Source organism: Amia ocellicauda, chromosome 8 (assembly GCF_036373705.1).
Source record: "Amia ocellicauda isolate fAmiCal2 chromosome 8, fAmiCal2.hap1, whole genome shotgun sequence".
Taxonomy (NCBI): Eukaryota; Metazoa; Chordata; class Actinopteri; order Amiiformes; family Amiidae; genus Amia; species Amia ocellicauda.
In genome coordinates, this window is record NC_089857.1 from 17,356,272 (window position 1) to 17,378,928 (window position 22,657).

General features: G+C 36.6%; 1 protein-coding gene across 1 annotated transcript in view; it reads left to right on the plus strand.

The window, feature by feature from the left end:
* Window positions 1-5,858: 5,858 nt before the first annotated feature.
* The window catches only part of opn4xb (opsin 4xb), a 29,869-nt gene continuing 13,070 nt past the window's right edge, over window positions 5,859-22,657 (plus strand). Inside the window, exons 1-4 of the mRNA XM_066712225.1 lie at window positions 5,859-5,973; window positions 15,374-15,516; window positions 20,230-20,363; window positions 22,090-22,293. Of these exons, the coding sequence (XP_066568322.1) occupies window positions 15,383-15,516; window positions 20,230-20,363; window positions 22,090-22,293 (472 nt within the window). The 5' untranslated portion in view covers window positions 5,859-5,973; window positions 15,374-15,382. The remainder of the gene's footprint in view (window positions 5,974-15,373; window positions 15,517-20,229; window positions 20,364-22,089; window positions 22,294-22,657) is intronic.

Consider the following 22,657-nt stretch of genomic DNA (forward strand, 5'->3'; position numbering starts at 1 on the left):
CAGGTGCCATGATAACGAGATTATCAGTGTTATTCACTTCACCTGTCAGTGGTCATAATGTCATGGGCTGATCGGTGAATATTTCATTTATTTTATAGTGTCTTTTACAAAGTTACAACATGCTATGATTTCAAATACAGATTTGTGTTTCAACTTCACGTTTTCCCTAATTTTTGACAGAATCCTTTGCTTCTCCGAGCCCGGCTCTGAAATGTGACATTCCATTGCTGCAGCTACAAATGACCTCCACATATTCATTATTGTGAAGGTTACTCAATAACGATCAGCAGGATTGTTGGTTTAATTGAAAGTGAAGTTAATTATGGTTCAGAATCAATTATGAATGCTTGTGTTATGGGTAGCTATGGTGCAATTGTCTTTAGTAATATATAAAAAGCTGAAACAACCTGAAAAAGTCATATTGATATATTTCCACATATACTGAAATACAAATATTAACCCATCATGTAAAATGTTGGTCCCATGTTTCATGAGCTGAAATGCAAGATCCCAGAAAAGTTTGATTATATCCTTGTTAGTGAGCATTTCTCCTTCGCCAAGACAATCCTTTCACCTGACAGGTGTCAGGACTGATTAAACTGCATGATCATTACACAGGTGCACCTTAAAGGCCACTCTAAATTGCTGTTTTGTCACACAACACAATGCCACCGATGTCTGCAGTTTTGAGGGAGCATGCAGTTGGCATGCAGACTATAGGAATGGCCACCAGAGCTGTTAAATCGCCTCCAACCTCGTTTTAGAGAATTTGGCAGTACGTCCAACCAGCCTCATAAGCGCAGACCACGTGTACCACACCAGCCCAGGACTCCAAACCTGGCTTCTTCACCTGCGGGATCGTTTGAGACCCGGACAGCTGAAGAAACTGTGGGTTTGCACAATCGAAGAATTTCTGCACTAACTGTCAGAAAGCATCTCAGGGAAGCTCATAAGTGGCTTGTCGTCCTCAGCAGTGTCTAGACCTGACTGTAGCTCTGGTGGGTATTCCTGCTCTCAGCAGCCAATTGCACAACCCTCAAAACTTGACTTTAAATCCATAGGGCCTAATTAATTTATTTCAAAATATTATTTGAACTGAAACTGAGTAAAATCTTTTAAATTATTTATTCTAACCATAATTAGCTGTGGAATTGTGCACAATTTGATTTACAGTGAGGGAAAAAAGTATTTGATCCCCTGCTGATTTTGTAAGTTTGCCCACTGACAAAGAAATTATCAGTCTATAATTTTAATGGTAGGTGTATTTTAACAGTGAGAGACAGAATAACAACACAAAAATCCAGACAAACGCATTTAAAAAAAGTTATAAATTGATTTGCATGTTAATGAGTGAAATAAGTATTTGATCCCCTATCAATCAGCAAGATTTCTGGCTCCCAGGTGTCTTTTATACAGGTAACGAGCTGAGATTAAGAGCACTCTCTTAAAGGGACTGCTCCTAATCTCAGCTGGTTACATGTACAAAAGACACCTGTCCACAGAAGCAATCAATCAATCAGATTCCAAACTCTCCACCATGGCCAAGACCAAAGAGCTGTCCAAGGATGTCAGGGACAAGACTGTAGACCTACACAAGGCTGGAATGGGCTACAAGACCATCGCCAAGCAGCTTGGTGAGAAGGTGACAACAGTTGGTGCGATTATTCGCAAATGTAAGAAACACAAAATAACTGTCAGTCTCCCTCGGTCTGGGGCTCCATGCAAGATCTCACCTCATGGAGTTTCAATGATCATGAGAACGGTGAGGAATCAGCCCAGAACTACACGGGAGGATCTTGTTAATGATCTCAAGGCAGCTGGGACCATAGTCACCAAGAAAACAATTGGTAACACACTACGCCGTGAAGGACTGAAATCCTGCAGCGCCCGCAAGGTCCCCCTGCTCAAGAAAGCACATGTCTGGCCCGTCTGAAGTTTGCCAATGAACATCTGAATGATTCAGAGGAGAACTGTGTGAAAGTGTTGTGGTCAGATGAGACCAAAATCAAGCTCTTTGGCATCAACTCAACTCGCTGTGTTTGGAGGAGGAGGAATGACCCCAAGAACACCATCCCCACCATCAAACATGGAGGTGGAAACATTATGCTCTGGGGGTGTTTTTCTGCTAAGGGGACAGGACAACTGCACCGCATCAAAGGGACGATGGACGGGGCCATGTACCATCAAATCTTGGGTGAGAACCTCCTTCCCTCAGCCAGGGCATTGAAAATGGGTCGTGGATGTGTATTCCAGCATGACAATGACCCAAAACACACAGCCAAGGCAACAAAGGAGTGGCTCAAGAAGAAGCACATTAAGGTCCTGGAGTGGCCTAGCCAGTCTCCAGACCTTAATCCCATAGAAAATCTGTGGAGGGAGCTGAAGGTTCGAGTTGCCAAACGTCAGCCTCGAAACCTTAATGACTTGGAGAGGATCTGCAAAGAGGAGTGGGACAAAATCCCTCCTGAGATGTGTGCAAACCTGGTGGCCAACTACAAGAAACGTCTGACCTCTGTGATTGCCAACAAGGGTTTTGCCACCAAGTACTAAGTCGAAGGGGTCAAATACTTATTTCCCTCATTAACATGCAAATCAATGTATAACTTTTTTGAAATGCGTTTTTCTGGATTTTTTTGTTGTTATTCTGTCTCTCACTGTTAAAATACACCTACCATTAAAATTATAGACTGATCATTTCTTTGTCAGTGGGCAAACGTACAAAATCAGCAGGGAATCAAATACTTTTTTCCCTCACTGTAGTCCCAGCATCTTTCAACATTATTTGCAGATAAAACTAAATTAAGACTTCAGAAAAACATTAACACCAAAAACTGAATGACGAGCCCATAGCTACGAGACTTCGTTCCTTTAGGATATATATTTTTTTAATTGTATCTGTACTTGGAACACGACTGTTAATAACTGACTAGTAAAAGGGACATCGATTATTTCATAGGAAGAACTCGGAAAACTATAGACCGAGCACACACTAATTCTGTGATTGAATAGAAGAGCCATTTGTAAAAGAAAGTGAAATATATATACTCAGTGTAAAAACAAAAAAGTTAAAATAAATAACACTGTTTAATCACACATACAGTTTTCCATAGTCTCGTGTTTTTAGTGGAGTAACACATTTCCAAATATGTGAACAAAAACACAATGCTGATTCTTCCATTCCCAATTTCCCAACAGAATTTTCAGTGGTCCCCCAATCAGTTTGACAGCCACTGTATAGTCTATTGGACCTACAAACATTATTCCGAACTGAATGTACCAAATTGCTGTATGAATTAAAATGTAAATTGTTGTTTAAACGTCCTGTGGATAACAGTGCACATGAATAGCAACAGGTCAGAGTATGTTAATGCCACTCTTTTTGAAAGGTCTAACTTTTACACTACCTATCTATGATGTTTTCTCCTCTCTCCCATGCTAATGTTAAGTTGTTGTTTTTTCGTTACTCCATGCCGTTTGTCATCCTAGTGTACAGATACCCTTCCAATCACTGATCTGACCTTGCTGCCAAGACACATTAGGCTTTTTACAGCAATGTGACGAGGATTTGATTTTTTTGTTGTTGTTGTTTTCACCCTTCATGGGGCTGAGTGCAACTGAAGAATAATGTGTGATTTTTAGAGCTCAAGTATTTGCTTTTACTCCTTGTAAAAAAAATAAATAAAAAAAATAAGACCTTCTGCTCAGAGTCTACGCAGTGGAGTAATAGCTGCAGGAATCATCAGTCTGTCTTTTGAGGTAGTGTGAGAGGAAGCATTGAATGAACATGAGGAGGTTTTGATTGACATTTTGCATGGATTTTATTTACTCTTTCTTTGCTCAGATTGGAATTAATGATTCCCACTCTTTCTCTCTAAGGAAGGGGGAGCTATATGTGAAGATAGTTACCCAGCTTTAGACTGCATGTTGCAAGATTAGCCAGCCAAGGTGAGTGACGTTTTCATTTTTTTTTTTTTTTTTTTCAGATACAAAACAAACTCAATATTTGCTACAAAAAGAACCCATTGGTGTATCTATTTATCTTATTGCATAAGCATATCTACCATACACAATTGAATCCGTGCCAGTTTTCTGCAAACAGAAATTTTAAGTGATTTGTTTAATTATTCTGAATCATGCGCAATTAAAATGAGTCCTCTCCTAGTTGCCCAAGGACTTCACAGTATACGTCCTTCACTTTTAAATGAACAGGATGTAACAGTCTAATTATATTAACCCTTTGGAACTTAGTGTGATGCTTATGTCACTATAATTTAACAGTCTTGACAAAAATGTCTCGGTTTACCCGGTCTCCATATGTGACGTCACACAGGGATGCTAAGGGTTAACCCATTTTAAACATTGTAAAATACTTGCTTATAGGTTTATTAGAATAACCTCACACACAGAAATATTCTAAAATGGTGCAGCAGATTCCTATCATATCTCTTTCAGTGTGGAGTGCAATAACGAACACAACGTCCTCAGACTGCTGGTACTTAGAATAAAAGAAGGCTTTCTTTCACAATTTACTTAAAAATTGTTTTTCTCTGTGAAAATACTGTTTCTTGTATTTTCATTAATATGAATATGAAACTTTGTTGAGACCATGAGTAAAAAAAGAAAGAGACTCTGTTATACTCTCCTATTTATTTTGACCCACAATAGCCATTTTTATCCAATATCTACAAGTTTTCAGCATTTGACCTGAAGATAATATTTTCAAGTGTATAGCCCCATCTGAGTGTGGTCAGTTTCCCTGTCTTCTCTACCGTTATTACAATTCCTGATTCTGTTTTCCACATCAGTATTTTACTGCACTCATAAATTCACTTTCCTGAATGGAGTAGGGTGTAACCTAGTGGACATCACCTAAACTACCACTTAACAAACTAATGATCTATACGACTCGCATTTGCTCTGCATGCATCAAAGCTTTGCCCATAGATTGACAAAATATTGGCTTTCATCTGAAGAAACCAGATTTTTATACAGTATTGACTTCTTCAAGTTAATCAGCACTCATATAGACCAATATTAAATAATAACATGGCTACTGCCTTTGGTGGTGAACAACACCACCAAAAAATAACAATGTATAACATTTATTTAAAATTCGTAATAAGAAAATAGATACAAACATGTCAACTACCTCCTATACATAATGCAATGCCTTGGCTAATCTTAAAAATGTAATAGTAAATTGTATAGCTGGAGCTAGCTTGGATGAACTTGCTTATGTATTTTCTGCATGAAAATAAATGTTCTATTAGTACAATATTCAAATATAAATAAATGAGTAATGGCACACAATGATATATATGTAGACTATTTTAGTCCTCATGATAGGAAAATACTTTTCTGGAGTCATATTGTCAGACTCTGACAACACAAGCTTTCACAATTTGAAGGGTGATGTTTAAGAGGCTTAAAGTGGAATTCGCGTTTGACTAGACATCACTGCACATTTCTGTCGCTCCACTCAACCAAATTAAGCACCATACGCTGGAAAACGCTCATTCAAAATGCATGTTTTTCAGCCATTGGGTGCAATGCTTTGCTGTGAATTGCAGACTATTATAAGCACCATTCTTTTATTTTATTTTTAATTTACATTCATGAACAATCAGAACCTCTCCACTCCATGTTCATAGATCAGGTGTACAGAATGAAAACAATGAGAAATGACAAATGCATATTGAAAATCAATAATGTACTGGATTTTGCCAAATCAAGCGGGTTGTAGACAGTAAGGTTCTCTACACGCAGTGTTGTTTCAGTTGTATTGCTTATCAATTCATCACAAGGCATAGCCCCACCTAAACTAGGGATTAGTGGTGTTTGGAAAGCAGCAGAGGTCTTTTCCACACATCTAGAGTTGAAGCAGTTTAATTTGCCTAACAGTTGTGTACATTGAGGCTACTGAACCCACATAAAGCACAAACGGGCGGGAAGGAGAAGAGAGAAACTTTGCAGGTAAGCAGATTTCAGATTGAAAGCTGATTTATTGTTTGTTTTTTACAACTTACTAGCTGCAAATATGTTTCAACTGTCATGTTTTTTAATTAAATGCTTTCAGATATTTTGGTTATTTTAGTTATCTTATAAGCTGTGTGACGTAATTACACAGGCCAGAGGTATATATGAATAGCCTGGACAAGACAGACAGGTTATGTGTGTCTCAGTGTGATGGCTTATTTGACAGTTGTACCTTTGCATGTAATTGAATTAGCTTTAAGACCGTGCTTCGCGTCTCAAAGCAATTACAGCTACTTTATGTATACGATTTGTTTGTTTCATTCAAAACAACACTAACTAAATCAAGTAATGCGTTTCATGTACTGGGTATATAGGGTCTGGTAGTGCTGTGCAAAATGTGTATTCAGTTATTCTGAGTGTGATTTTGGGGGGCTGGTTGAGCGACTGACCTTGCTTATGAATGATGTGTTATGTTGTTTTCATACAATATATAGAATATTTATAAATAGATAGGTGTTCCAATGTAGTATGTATGAAATGGTCATATGGGTAGGTTATGGTTTGCTTTAAAATAAATATTTTGACTAATCTGGATACTTAACACACACACAATAAGCTAAATTATGGTAACATTTTTGTTATTTTAGGGCTAAAGTTAGATTCCTCAGTAAACTTACACTTCCATTAGGGTTAAGGTTGGGATCACACATGTATGCAAGATGTAGGGGGATATTGTTAGCTCTAATAAAGGGTTAGACACCAAACTGGTATTATGCAATGGTGTTTTGTGTCAAGTGTTAGTTTGCACTGCAATACAGAAACAAAGATTAAGAGCATTATTTAGCTGTCAGGCTGTTTCAACGATATCCCTGTATGAACTGGCAATTTGAATGATTGAGAAAACTAGGAATCGAAAGTAAAAATTGCTATGGCTACACTTAGATGGTTTTTAGACTAACACTGAGTATTTCAGATAGATTTTGCAATAGAATAAAACATTAAATTAGAGATCAATTTTATCTTTGGTAAGAATTATAATTATATCTTAGTTATATTCAGGAATAATTTGTCTAGTCAAAATATAGCTATTTATTTGAATGTGGAAGTTATTTAAGGTGAAACCACTTACTGTGACATATATATATATATATATATATATATATATATATACAAATATTAGATTTTCCGCTAAATGACCTAGTGATAAAGATTTTTGTATTGAACAAATTAATGGACTGCTTCTGGTGTGTGTCGAAAAAATGGACTCTGTGTGTTATTAGATTGTTTGACATTTTACAGATTTAAAAGATAAATATTGTCCCCAATTTTGTAATGTCTATTTTTATATCAGAGTGGTGAATTATCCCTTTGTGTTTTCATTTTACTCCATTCCATTCTTAAGTCAAATGAAAAACAGCTCTGTGCATAGCTGCACGCCCCATAGGCTCAGTTTTACAGGTGAAGAAAGCAGGGACTGATTTTCCAATTAGCCATGTGCAGAAGCCTGTTTTCACAAGAGCAGTCCCAAACATCTGGTGGAGAATAAAATGTGAAGAGAACACTTACATGTGAGAATCTTGCCAAGAAATGCATAGTGGTCAGGTGCAATCTTAATTGAAAATGTTTAAACCATAGAAAGCTGCTCTAAAACTAATTTATAAATGTCTCGTGGCTGGTTGTTTTTTATCTTCTCTTCCAAATTGGTTTACAAATGTTGGTGGTCATACTGAATGGTATTTCCACAGAAATAATATTAAGTTGGGGGAATAGATTGAAACTGACAAAGATACTGCAGTTCACTATGGTTGAACTTTCTTTCAGTGTTTTGTTTGAGCTATTACTTTAGCTGATTAATAAACATATGAATCCATCCCAGATTTTTTTAATGATATTATACTATAGGGAGTTGAACAATCAAATTCAGTCTGACCTTGAAGGGGTTACCAGTTTTTAATATATATATATATATATATATATATATATATATATATATATATATATATATATTCATGCAGCACTGATTAGCAGTTTGAAACAATTGCCAGCCCCTTTGACATATATGCAGCCAAATCCAGACTTGTAGAATACAAAACTCAGTACTTGTAATACTGAATGAAACACTGTTATATGCTCAAATGTTTTAATATTTAAACAGACGTAAAGCACATGACGAGCTGTGGCAAAATACATCTGTTTCCCATCAGCAGCACAATTGTGTGCCTGTTTTGTTAATTTCTATCAAAATAACAAATCCTCTTACACACAACACCAGTCCAAAGAACTGCATGTTTATAGTGTTGTTCTTTAGACCAATTTAATCAGAGAGACTTAGGCTTAATCACTAAAATATTTTTGTTTATACATATATATATATATAAATGTCCTGGTTTCCTACTCCCATATTTCAACTGTAGTGATTGTCTTTCTATCTCATGTTTGACTGTATTTAGTTTGAGGCACCAGAACATGAGATGCATTTAGTAAGTCAGTTACAGCTGGAGAGTACTAAAATACAACAATAAATTAGTTAAAACAAAGGAGTAGAGCCTATCTTTTGGTCCGTCTTGCTAGTAGTTCATTTATCCAAAGATATCAACAGATAATTTCTAAAAGTATCCAAAAAAAATATCAAAGCATTTCATATTACACTAGACTGTTTCTTGAAAATGGCATTGTTATATCCTCTGCTTTTAAATACGATTGAATGACTGCATTCATGGATGTACCCGTGATGCCTCATGACACCAGCCTTTATTTGTTTGTAATCAATCAAGAAAAATATCAAACAAACCAATGAGAGGTGATAGTCTAATGCAGAAAGGTGTTTTGAAGAAGCCAGGACACAATTAGATCTAGCTCCCTGTGGAAAGCTTGTAGAAATCCCTTGGAAATCCATCTGCCCTGAGTGCTTTTCCATTAAATTACCCCACTAACTTTCTCTGGGATTATTATTTCATTCAGTCTTTGCTCAACTGTGACTGAAGGTAAATTTGAGAAAAATGGCTGTATTTTCTCTTGTTCTCTTTATAAACATAATAATGTGTCATCAATGTGTATAGGGTTCATCTTTCATTACCATCAATATCCCTAATTGTACAGATGTACCTAGAATGTTGTTGGTTTTGCTAACTGGTAAGCAAAGAGATTTCCCACTTTATTGCCTCCTTCATTGAATCTTGTTTTGTTCATATTATTAAATGTTTGGTCTTGTCAGTCATTGGAGTGTTTAGTCAGGTGACTTTTTAGGAGCCTCTTGCCTCTTTGAGCTTTTCTTTTAAGAAATTGCAATGTGAGTTTCCCCATCAGAATTATACTTAATGTGTTAGAAACATTCCAGTCCATTCATGTATTCATCCCTTTATCAGTTGGTATGCATACTATGTTGATTAAAAAAATACAGAAGAATAAAATGTGACTTGAGGAATAGGCATTAAAATCCCATATAAATATGATTACTGTCTTGTGAATAAATGTAATTGTAACCCGTTTCATGTGGTTTACGCAGATACTTTAATGCATTTTTTCTAATTTTATAATGCATATACTTTTTAAACTGTACTTCAAAGGAGTATTATTAATATTGAACATTTGCATGTGAACAAACTCAGGATAAGAACTTCTGTATTTGAAAACTCAAATTCCCATATTATCTTCCCATCTTTAAAGTGGTCTTCATTTTTTTCATATGTTGGGATCCATTCAATTGCTTCTTTTGTCTATTTTTGGTCTGTTCTTATTGCAAAATGTCCAGCCCATTCATATAGACATATATATATATATATACACTCACCTAAAGGATTATTAGGAACACCTGTTCAATTTCTCATTAATGCAATTATCTAACCAACCAATCACATGGCAGTTGCTTCAATGCATTTAGGGGTGTGGTCCTGGTCAAGACAATCTCCTGAACTCCAAACTGAATGTCTGAATGGGAAAGAAAGGTGATTTAAGCAATTTTGAGCGTGGCATGGTTGTTGGTGCCAGACGGGCCGGTCTGAGTATTTCACAATCTGCTCAGTTACTGGGATTTTCACGCACAACCATTTCTAGGGTTTACAAAGAATGGTGTGAAAAGGGAAAAACATCCAGTATGCGGCAGTCCTGTGGGCGAAAATGCCTTGTTGATGCTAGAGGTCAGAGGAGAATGGGCCGACTGATTCAAGCTGATAGAAGAGCAACTTTGACTGAAATAAGCACTCGTTACAACCGAGGTATGCAGCAAAGCATTTGTGAAGCCACAACACGTACAACCTTGAGGTGGATGGGCTACAACAGCAGAAGACCCCACCGGGTACCACTCATCTCCACTACAAATAGGAAAAAGAGGCTACAATTTGCACAAGCTCACCAAAATTGGACAGTTGAAGACTGGAAAAATGTTGCCTGGTCTGATGAGTCTCGATTTCTGTTGAGACATTCAGATGGTAGAGTCAGAATTTGGCGTAAACAGAATGAGAACATGGATCCATCATGCCTTGTTACCACTGTGCAGGCTGGTGGTGGTGGTGTAATGGTGTGGGGGATGTTTTCTTGGCACACTTTAGGCCCCTTAGTGCCAATTGGGCATCGTTTAAATGCCACGGCCTACCTGAGCATTGTTTCTGACCATGTCCATCCCTTTATGACCACCATGTACCCATCCTCTGATGGCTACTTCCAGCAGGATAATGCACCATGTCACAAAGGTCGAATCATTTCAAATTGGTTTCTTGAACATGACAATGAGTTCACTGTACTAAACTGGCCCCCACAGTCACCAGATCTCAACCCAATAGAGCATCTTTGGGATGTGGTGGAACGGGAGCTTCGTGCCCTGGATGTGCATCCCACAAATCTCCATCAACTGCAAGATGCTATCCTATCAATATGGGCCAACATTCCTAAAGAATGCTTTCAGCACCTTGTTGAATCAATGCCACGTAGAATTAAGGCAGTTCTGAAGGCGAAAGGGGGTCAAACACAGTATTAGTATGGTGTTCCTAATAATCCTTTTGGTGAGTGTATATATACACAAGACACAAAAAAGGTCTAGAAAAAGAGCACATAAAGATGGGAAGAAAGAGGCTTTGCAGGCATAACTTGAAAAAGAAAGCTATAGATGTGTGTGTACACAATTAGGTCCATAAATATTTGGACAAGGACACAATTTTCATCATTTTGGCTCTGTACGCCACCACAATGAATTTGAAAGGAAACATTCAAGATGTGCTTTAAGTGTAGGAAGTGTAGAATTTGAGGGTAGTTACATCCACATTGGGTGAATGGTGAAGGAATTACACCCATTTGTATATGTGGTCCCCCCAATTGTAGGGGTTCAAAAGTAATTGGACAAACTAACATAATCATTAATTAAATTGTGAGTTTCACTACTTGGTTGCAAATCCTTTGCAGTCAATGACTGCCTGAAGTCTGGAACCCATAGACATCACCAGATGCTGGGTTTCTTCCCTGGTGATGCTCTGCCAGGCCTGCACTGCAGCTGTCTTTAGTTCCTGCTTGTTCTTGGGGTGTTTTGCCTTCAGCAAGTGAAATGCTGCTCAATTGGATTCAGGTCAAGTGATTGACTTGGCCGCTTCAGAACATTCCACTTCTTCACCTTAAAAAAGTCTTGGGTTGCTTTCGCAGTATGCTTCGGCTCATTGTCCATCTGCACTGTCCAATGAGTTTTGAAGGATTTGGCTTAATCTGAGCAGATAATATAGCCCTCATCACTTCAGAATTCATCCTGCTGCTTTTGTCAGCAGTCACATCATCAATAAACACAAGGGAACCAGTTCCCTTGGCAGCCATACATGCCCATGCCATAACATGCTTCACCATACTCTTCCCATCATTCTGGGAAGTTGATCTTTGTCTCATCTGTCCATAGGATGTTGTTCCAGAACTGTGCAGGGTTCTTCAGATGTTTCTTGGCAAACTCTAATCTGGTCTTCCTGTTTTTGGGGCTGACCAATGGTTTACATCTTGTGGTAAACCCTCTGTATTTACTCTGGTGAAGTCTTCTCTTGGTTGTTGACTTTGACACAGATAGGCCTACCTCCTGGAGGGTGTTCTTGATCTGAACTATTGTGAAGGGGTTTTTCTTCACCAGGGAAATAATTCTTCTGTCATCCACCACAGTTGTTTTCCATGGTCTTCCGGGGCTTTTGGTGTTCCTGAGCTCACCAGTGCATTTTTTCTTTTTAAGAATGTAGCAAATAGTTGATTTGGCCACACTTAATGTTATTGCTATATCTCTGATTGATTTGTTTTGATTTCTAATGCAAAACTGAAGGCAAAACACCCTAAGAACAAGCAGGAACTAAAGACAGCTGCAGTGCAGGCCTGGCAGAGCATCACCAGGGAAGAAACCCAGCATCTGCTGATGTCTATGGGTTCAAGACTTCAGGCAGTCATTGACTGCAAAGGATTTGCCATCAAGTATTGAAACTTACAATTTAATTCATGATTATGTTAGTTTGTCCAAGTACTTTTGAGACCCTAAAATTCGGGGGACCACATACACCCATTTTTATAATTCCTACACCGTTCACCCAATTCGGATGTAACTACCCTCAAATTAAAGATGAAAGTCTACTCTTCAAGATTATCTATTGTTTCCTTTTAAATCCATTGTGGTGGCGTACAGAGCCAAAATGATTAAATTTGTGTCACTGTCCAAATATTTATGGACCTAACTGTATGTATATATAAATATAATATGTAAATACATTACCTCTGCATTCAATTAAGTAGTTAAGTAAAGCTATATATAAAGGAGAGGATATGACTGAGAATATTTTGCCACTTCCTTGTCTGGTGGGGTGTAATCTTTCAAATCAGAGTTTGTCAAGTTACATTATTAGTAATAAGCCCATTTTATTAAAAATAAATCCTAAAGTTTATTAAATATCTAATTCTTTATGGACATTGCTTTACCAAATCACCACCATTAGGCTACCTTAAGCTGCAAAATGAATAGTTTTACCAGTGGTGGAACTCGAATTAAGACTAAGAACATCGTAATTTTACAAATCTGCTACAGCAGATCAGCTCCATTTGACTCCCATTTATTGCAATTGAAATTCTACTTAAATTGTTAAAGTATTGATTTCTAAGTAATTTACACATTTGTCTTTAATAAAAATAAAAAATAAATTGAAAATGACAGTACATACCTTAAGTAACATAGACTCAATGGAAATTCGAAGTGGCACATAATTTAATAAAGACTCTCTAATGAGCATGATAAGCACTACAGGATACTGAGGGACTGTCAGTAAATCTGAACAAATTCTACTGGGCTGATCGCACTCAAAATTCACCACCAATCCATCAAAATATTATTCAACATCTGAACAGCTTTTTCATGTTTTATTTTTGTTGTCACTTTTATTGTTATGGATTTCAAAAGTAGCTTGGAATTTTAGCATTGATGGATTGGATTGGAGGTGGGGGACAATGTAATGTTTTTAGTGAATAAGTATTGTGTGGAAGAAGCAGGAAGATTTTATGTTTTTCGATCTTAAAGTTGCCAGATTGAATGAGGTGGGAGCTGGGATCCATATACTTGGACCTTAGGCACTTACAGTTCATCGTGATCAGAAAAAAAATAGATGGAAATGATACTGAACGTCTCCATAGAAACGTGGAATGTCAAAATCCACAATGGGAGCAATTGTGAAGAAACCACAAAAGACCAATTTCAAAGAACGGATCGAGATGTTCTTAGAAACATTCCTACTGTACTAATGTGTACAGATTTTGGTGGCATAGTCCCCATTCCTTCCATTGCCCTTTGCTGCTATAGATGCACTCAGTAAATTCCTCAAATAATGCAGTTATTCTCACTCAGATTACTGGCTCTAAAACAGACATCAGTGCAGGTACAAGGGAGAGAAAAGTACCACATAGAAACCAACGCTAAACAATGGTTATTTATATTTTGTTTACTGTTTTGGATTTATAATCACACATTTCCTAACTGTCCTAATGCTGCCATTCAAACTCTAACTTTCAGTTGGCTGAAAAGGAACATACTAGGGCACGTCCCTGAGAAAAACTAATTTCTGTTTATCAATGATGTCCCTCATTTCCATAGATTATTGGAATTCTGTTTGAATGGAAATGTATGCCATGACTTTATTTATAATTACAAGTCGGTCTCAATCCACAACTTCAAAGACATTGTACGATGAGCATTCATTCTGCACAGCTGTACAGTGCAAGAGCACACCACACATTTATCCTCAAGGGAGTCTGATGCAGGCTTTTACTGAAACACTACGTATTGACAACGCAGTGTACTGGAGTAATGTGTAATGATGTTATGATGAATAAGTTAATTGATATGCAGTCTGCTGTTTTTTTTTCTTTTTAAACTTAATTAACTAATGAATTGAATATAGAAGAAATTACATGTGCTGTGTGATATATGAATATGTATGTATGTGTAGGAAAATGTGCAATTAAAAATAAAAAAAATAAAATTAAAAATAGCCTAATACAGGACTTTGAAGTGACTTCATATAAGCATAAGCAATGATTGAGCTGTCTTATATTTCCTCCACTTTATTTACAAATGCTTAATATATAGAAATATGATCTCAGTTGGTTGGAAGTCTCTAAGAATAATAATTTACTCAGGATGTCTGTCTGAATTCTTATGTTATTGCTTTTTAAGTAATTGACAAAAGATTAAGGGACTGTTGCATTTGCTAAAAGTTACCTTACAGGAAATGTGCAATATCCGTAAAAGAGATTGCCTCTCGGGGTGCCCAGAGGAATGGTAGATGGCCATAGCTTAAGAAGTGATGGGGAAAAATCAATACCTCACTCTTTCAAGATTTACCACACATATAGTTGTTTTGTAAATCACTTTAGTTCTTTCAAGGCAGATTTTAAAATGGCACAATAGAGCTTATTGTTTTTTTTTTTTTTTTTTTAAAGAAAGAAAACCAATAAAAAGGCAGTTTCATCTCCTGTAACAAATCTCAGACCTTGATTATATCCCTAAGCACTCCTGGTATGGGAAGTACATTAAGGACAAAACTTCATTAAAGGCAATCATGCAGCCTTAGAGACTAAATTGATTAAGATATACAGTATTGCCAATGTCTCATGAGAGAAAATATCAGTTCATCATTGCATTTCTGTGTTCAAACCATACAAATTGTTAAGACACCACAGAGGAAGAAAACTATCTCTTTTGAATTGCTAGTAGTTTGGGCAAATCATATGACTTGTGTAACTAAATACATAATTACATGCATCTGAGCTGCTGGACACTAACTTTTGGATCTTACATAACTAAGTGGCTGTTCATTCCTCTAGTCAGTAGAACTGTTCTGTCTTGAGACACTGGTACTCCTGCAAACTGCAAATCAATACAAATTTTGTTGTCTCCTTGTGCCAGGCACTGAACATGGAGCCCCATCGGAGCTTTGTTAAGAAGATTGACGTGCCGGATCATATCCATTACATTGTTGCCAGTTTTGTTGTGGTCATTGGTAGCGTTGGAGTAGCAGGAAATCTGCTGGTCATGTATGCATTTTACAGGTAATGTACATTCTTTATCAATGTGTTCCTTTGTAGGGCAGCAAAGATGAAGATATAAATATTGACTGTGATGTTTAAAATGGATAGGCTTTGAAAAGTATAGTTACACTTGCCTTATTTTTGCAGCACTGGTCCTCTGCTGGCTGGACCAGTGACTGTAAGATTCCAGTCCATATTGATGCCAAGCAAGGCAGGTGCAAGTTTCTTTGAGGTATTTTTTGCCGATGGAGGTGATAAAAATGATGATGATGATGATTAATAATAATCAATGCTTCATTTGTTTGAACCCCAAGAGCTCTTCAATTATATCTCCTATAGATTTTTGCTTTGTGCTTTCTGACACGCTTTTCCAGAGACATGATGCACAGCAGCATTTGACAGGTTATTATTTTTACTAATGAAAAAACCCTACTTCTATATTGACAGTGTGTATATTACTGCGTCTCCTTTGTTTGAGTATAGGATGGGTACAATTCTAGGTCACTTGTTGATATCGCTCTTGTTCAGTTTCAGTATGTTATGTTTTCTGCTCCCCAACTGTTTCAATTCTCACATTCCCATGGATAAAGCATGTTTCCTTTAGTTCTCTGTTATTCACAAACATATTCTCATGTTGATGGTGTGAGATTTGGGAATTGATTAGCTCTGGCACTAAAATTCAGCTCTGGTGTTACTTTTACTGTGTTGTGCTATGTTCAGCAAGGCACCCACACTCCCCTTGTTCAGTTGTAACCCTCATCTCTATGGCTTTTACTTATTGTATTTAGTATAACACTTGTGATATGTGTTCTCATGACTGCTTCTTTCTGATTTCTCTCATTGGAAGTCATCCAAGCATGTGGCATGTGTATTTGTTTATCATTTTCAGTTTCTTTTACTATAAGGAATTTTCAGCACCTTGGAAGCTTTGAGTTTTGTGATGGGAAATGATAGAAGTTGACATGAATTTCAGCTGTTAGCCCTAATGCCAGTTTTCACAGCTTAATGATATTCCCCCTACAGTAATAGCAATGAAGCTGAGGTTTAACACTTCAGATGACTTTTAAAATGTCAATGTAATTATAATCTGGATCCTTTTTAGGCACAGTGATGTGGTCACATAACGAAATACAATAATAAAGTCATAAAGTCTACTTTGATTACCCCTATATTTTATTAAAAGATGTGTGTGTCTACTTTGTTTTGGATAAGAACTGATAATAGTAACGTGGTCCAACTTAATAATGTCATGTGTGTATTTGTGTCAGATTAAACTTTAAATACATCTTCTGAAGAATGTCCTATAATTGTTATTCTTTAAAAGATTTTGTGTTTTATAAAGCAGTAGGGATGGGTTACCAAATAGGAAAGTGACTTTCACCATTAGTGCAATTGGTTGGGTTACTACTTACACCTAATGCTTCTTATGTTTCACCTTTTTGATTTTGTTTCCCAATGGTTGCCTCTAGTAATCCGGTTAAATTGTGGCACACTATACACATGTAGGTCACTGAAAATTGCTTTTTGTGCAAGTGGCTCTGAGGTGCTATTTGTCTTCAAATGCCACAAGGATTGTGATAATGGCACTTTGATAGAAAAATACTTTTATCAATTTAACACTGAATGTGTACTGTGTACTGAATGTAAGACTGTAATTTTGACCTTCAGAAAATTAATCTTTTGACTTTGTATGGAGTGCATAGGGGAAACTGTAATTCCTTTTGTTGAATTTCTTTTTTATTTATTTATTTATTTTTAAGCGATCTGGAGGCTCACAGGGATTATTTTGTGACATGTATAAGTTATTAAAATCATCACGTTCGCTCACAGGGGAAACTCTCCATGCTGGGGCACCATTATGATCTATATAACCATTATGATTTATATAACCTTCACATTCGAGGGTTGGCGGACAGTCCCGGATTTCCAAAGCTTTTAAAATATTGAGGGGGAGTTGGTTGGGTTTGCGGTGAAAGAGAATAAAATAAATATTGATCGCCACTTTAAAATGACTTCTTAATCAGCAAAAGGCCAGAGGAGAAACTTTATAAAAATTGTCATGAAAAATAGATAAAGGAAATATATATGCTTCTGGTGAAGGCAGTTCTATCTGTCTCTCTTTCGAGATTATATTTTTCCTCCCTTGATTAGTTTCCATCTACTAGCCTGTCATTCACATCTTGACCCATATCACCTTTCACCCGCATTTTTAACCTACCAATTGGTTCTTCTTCACCACATGCATAGGATTGGAGATATTAAGCAGGAAACCTCGTACTGCTCCATCAAATACTGATATGAAGGTATACATAGGCTATTTTATGTTAAGTAATAAGTGTAGTTTTGAACCAAGCATTACTATTAAGTCACAACATAGTCTAATATACTTTTTTCAGCACAGTTGCCTATTAAATAACTGTTACTGGTACCATAGATTAATCTGATTTAAGTTTGTTTTATGCCCTTAATAATGGTGAGGTATAAGAGATAAAATAGGCCAAGTATAGTATATTAGATAGACATGGAAAATATTTTAAATATCTGTTCATATAGTGTAAATATAGGAGTTAAAATACAGAAATATAACCAACTTACAAAATGCAGTAGACAGGGAGTTGGTACTGTATAAGGGTACCACTATCAGATGATCAATAGATACAGTTAAGTGTATTAATATTACATTATTTTGATCTTTCACAAGATTAAATAAATATATTATTAAATAAGTAATCTAGTCTATCCCAGTGCGCTTCTGACAGTTGCCTGCAGTGTTGCATTTCTTGCTTTGCCACATGATCGGCTACATTGGAAGGTCTGTTTTGCCGTGTCTCAAAAATATGTTCAGTATTTCATGTTAAAGTGGTAGAGTTTTAAATTATTGGTTGTGGCGGAAATAAGCGGAATCCTAAAAGTTATCCCCAGGTCTTTCCTGATGGAAGTGCAGAGGGAAGATTCAAATCAAACAGTGTATAAATGGAATCATTTCCATTTCTGCCAACATTCCACTCTCACAAAAATAGCTACTACGCCCCGATTGATGATTCTGCATTTGTTATTGAACCATATATTGATTTCATATAGAATTACTTGCCTCACTATTTAAAAATGTTATTGATTCAGCTATAAAATACATAAAATAGATTATCGATGTCTTGGAATTGCTGAAACTGAAAATTAAAATGCGATCATTAACACTTTGAGTCTCCCCTGAGCTCCTGCCAAGGTGCAAGACTAGAGGTCAACATGCCGAGCTCAATCAGAGAAGAGGAGATTGCAGGTGGATTAAAAGGGGGAGCAGGTTTTATTAGCAATAGTTTTCTATCTGTTAATGCAGCCATTACTGACATGCTGCTTGTTTGGGAGACAGGCTATTTCACTCGTGTGTTAAGGAATTACATTGCCAGTTCACAGCACAAAGAGCAAAGCTACAGCACCTGTAGAGAAGATTAGTGCAGCTCTCACTGATAATGCAGGTTCACCGAATCCCAGCATGCAACAGGGGTCGCTTTGATTCAGAATCTGGCAAAGCTGTGGATAACTTTAAGCCCCCTTTAGCCTGGCCAGTTGTGATTCATCATGGGATAATCCCAGTCACAGTCAGCTATAACATAACGCAGATTTGCACCAATCATATGTCCACTACAAGACCCAGCCTGCTCTTTGAACATACTCTCATAATGGGAATATAGGTATGAAGGCTGTAAGTTATAAAATCAGAAGTTGATCAGATTGTTGGTGACAATATGAATGGTTGGTTATAATTTAGGTAAATAATAACAATTTTAGATTTCAAATATTGTTGTCAATTGTGTAAATTGTTGTGTTGCGTAATTTCCATGAATTAAAGGTAAGGGATATCTGAGACTAGGTGACCTATGAAAGAGTGTGAAGGGTAGATTATTACATTTACTTTCCTATTGCCTAGGCACTGTAGGTTTTATAAATGTACACAGCATTTTTTGGGCTGTCAGTAAATAGCTGCCAGTCTTTTACGGAAATGCTGATTTGTAGATGTGTGAAATAGTGTGTAGTAAGGTAATGATGAAGAGACTTTGAAAATGTGTACTGGGGAATTAAGCACCTTTAACTCCTGATTTCAGTTGACAACAATACCTTTCACAACCAGGAATAAATATGATAATATCTTACTAAGCAGTAAGATCTACTGAGGCCATGCAGAGAGTGAAATCCCAAGACATGCAGAGTGAAACATATGTTGTATTATCCTGTACAAATGTGTTTATTTTTAATTTACATCTTTCCTTGAGATTTATGAATCCAAAACCTCCTCAAACTTCAATATTTGGGAAAAACATTTCATTTGTGGATTCTTAACAGAGGGGTATTAGCAACCAGGAAGAAAACAGTATGTTGTTGTTTTGTGTGGTTTTATGCTAAACTGTAATACAGGATATAACCTTTATTTCCTGTCCTGTCTTGTGCTCTTTTAAATTTGTAAAACATGATGCCAAAACAGTAATGGGAGATCAACTAATGTACAACATTGATTTAATTCAGAAAAAAACGAACTTCATGGTTCTGACCAATAAAAGCACTCAAACGCACAAACAAGCTAGGGTAAATAGATTTGTTTGCGTGAAATCAATATAAGATGCATATTTACAGAGTTTTAATAAGTAGCCACATTGTTGTTGTTGTTATGGTTATCAGAAGCATAGACTTGTAATTGAACAATACAGTGGTGATGGTCAAATATTTTTCTTTCTCATCTAGTAACAAGAAACTGAGAACAGCACCAAATTTCTTCATCATGAATCTTGCCATCAGTGATTTCCTGATGTCCATTACCCAGTCGCCCATTTTCTTTGTCAACTGCCTGAATAAGGAGTGGGTGTTCGGTGAACTGGGTAACACTTTTTCATTTTTTTATGTCTAAGCAAAGCTTTCTCAATTCTGTCATTTCTTAGCTGATCCTTTTTTTTTTTAATAGATTTGTAGATTCCTTCAAGTCTGTGGAAAAATCAGTTTACTAAAGTCCTCCACCTATCCCGGTGCAACAAAACAGCAGGCCTGAGATATGCAAATCCCCAATTGTCACCAGTGTGAATTGAAGACACTGAGAAAAAGGCAGTTAATTAAAATGAGATGTTTTCATGGCAATGAAACTTTAACTCTTTAGTGCTCAATAACAAAGGGAATGCAAAGATACACTTTGAATGTTTTATTGAGTCTGTTTAGCAAATACATTAAAATTGTAGGTGTACATACTGAGTATTTACTATGTACTTACACTATTTACAGTGTAGTTACAAACAGCTACATTATATGTAATCTGTAACTGCATATGTGTATAATTACACAACAGCACACACAATGCTATATTTTATATATACTATTACTGCATAATAGCCCATATCATGGAAAGTGTTACCGCAAAGCCAACATACATGCAGAAACAAACCCATGAAGTGAATGATGAAGACTTGGTGGTTTGGGGCTGGTGTACAAGCAGGATATAGAATGAAGGCACAGTTTCATTCCATTCCTCAACATTATAGCATACCGTCCAGAAGGTGATGCAAATTAAATCAGAAAGTAGGTCACAATGTTATGAAAGTGATGACCCTGTCTCAGCAATTGCCAGACTTTAACCCTGTTGAATAACTGAGGGATGAAGGTGTGAGGTGGGCGAAGCGTTATCTGAGATAAAATGGACAACCTGAAATGTTTTTTGAGTTTCACAGTGTGATATTTTGGTATGAAATTTTTGGAGTTACTCTGATTCTCTTTGTCGTATCTATATTTCATAGGATTTCCTATTTACAGAATTAATATGACACTGAATTTCCATGGTTCATATGGATTGGAGATTATTTTCTATGAGCTGATAGATGAGTAGATTAAGTAAATTGCTCTTTATTAAATCGTACCAGTTTCCTGCACTAATGTGTCTAACTCTCTGTGTAAGCTGTACAGAATGGCTCCTTTGTATGGCCAACACACTGTTCTGCTACTAACCACAGCCCACACACTGAAGTTACAACAGTAACAAACTCTTCAGCTCCACAGTGAGTTGGACTCAGCTTGATAAGAAGTCACTAGGAATGTTTGAGAAATGTCACATCGGGCCAGGGGAAGTTACATTAGCAAGGATTTAATCAATGGACTTGCTTGATTACATCCAAACAAAGCAATATTCAATGTTTTAAACTTGGCCTGGAAGAACTCTGTCATCTGCAATTTCATGTTTAGATGTTCCTTCATATAATTACAGTAAAAAACATCAATTTACAGGCCAATAGGGATGTTTTGGGATACCATGATAACTAACAACCCTTTCAACATCCAAGATTACAAGAAGGTAAATAAAATGAAGGGAGGAACCCATCATGGGCTTCATTGCTATACTGATAAACTGATCAGCATGTGAGAACATGTTTGTCACTGTTGTTTTACATTGGACAATGGGACATATAACCCCCCCTCCCCCAAACAAAACAAATAAGAATACTTGTGGAACTGTAGATGTCCGACTTTGAAAGTAATGACATTTTGAAATGGTTATATATTGAATGAAATACCTCTTCCCAAACCATACCATTTCCTGTCTTATTGTGTTTCCTTTACATATAGGGTGTAAAATATATGCTTTCTGTGGTGCCTTGTTTGGAATCACCTCAATGATAACTCTGCTGGCAATATCCATTGACCGTTATGTGGTTATAACAAAACCTCTGCAGTCCATACGGTGGACATCTAGACAGCGCACGTATGTGGTGATCTTCCTGGTTTGGTTGTACTCACTGGCATGGAGTCTGGCACCTCTGCTTGGATGGAGTAAGTAGGAGCAGGAGTTTACCTTTTTTGTGCTTTTAGTCTACTAAAAGGTAAAAAATGCAAGTCTGATTGTTGCTTAATGGATGAGTGATTAACCACATCGAATTCTAGAATACTATTCTAAATACTAAAGCGTATTTACTAATTTAATTAGAACATCATATCTCCACAGCTAAATATGTACTTTTCAAAACAGTTAACATTATTATATTCTGCTTGGATAATAAAAGAAAGACACCTAATCTTAACAAAATTATCTAATATCCTGTCATGAAACCTAAAATGTCAAAAATGCACCAAACATCCACATCCTAGACTGGTTATTATGCTCCTTTAGAAGCTTTTCTAAACTGAAAACTGACAA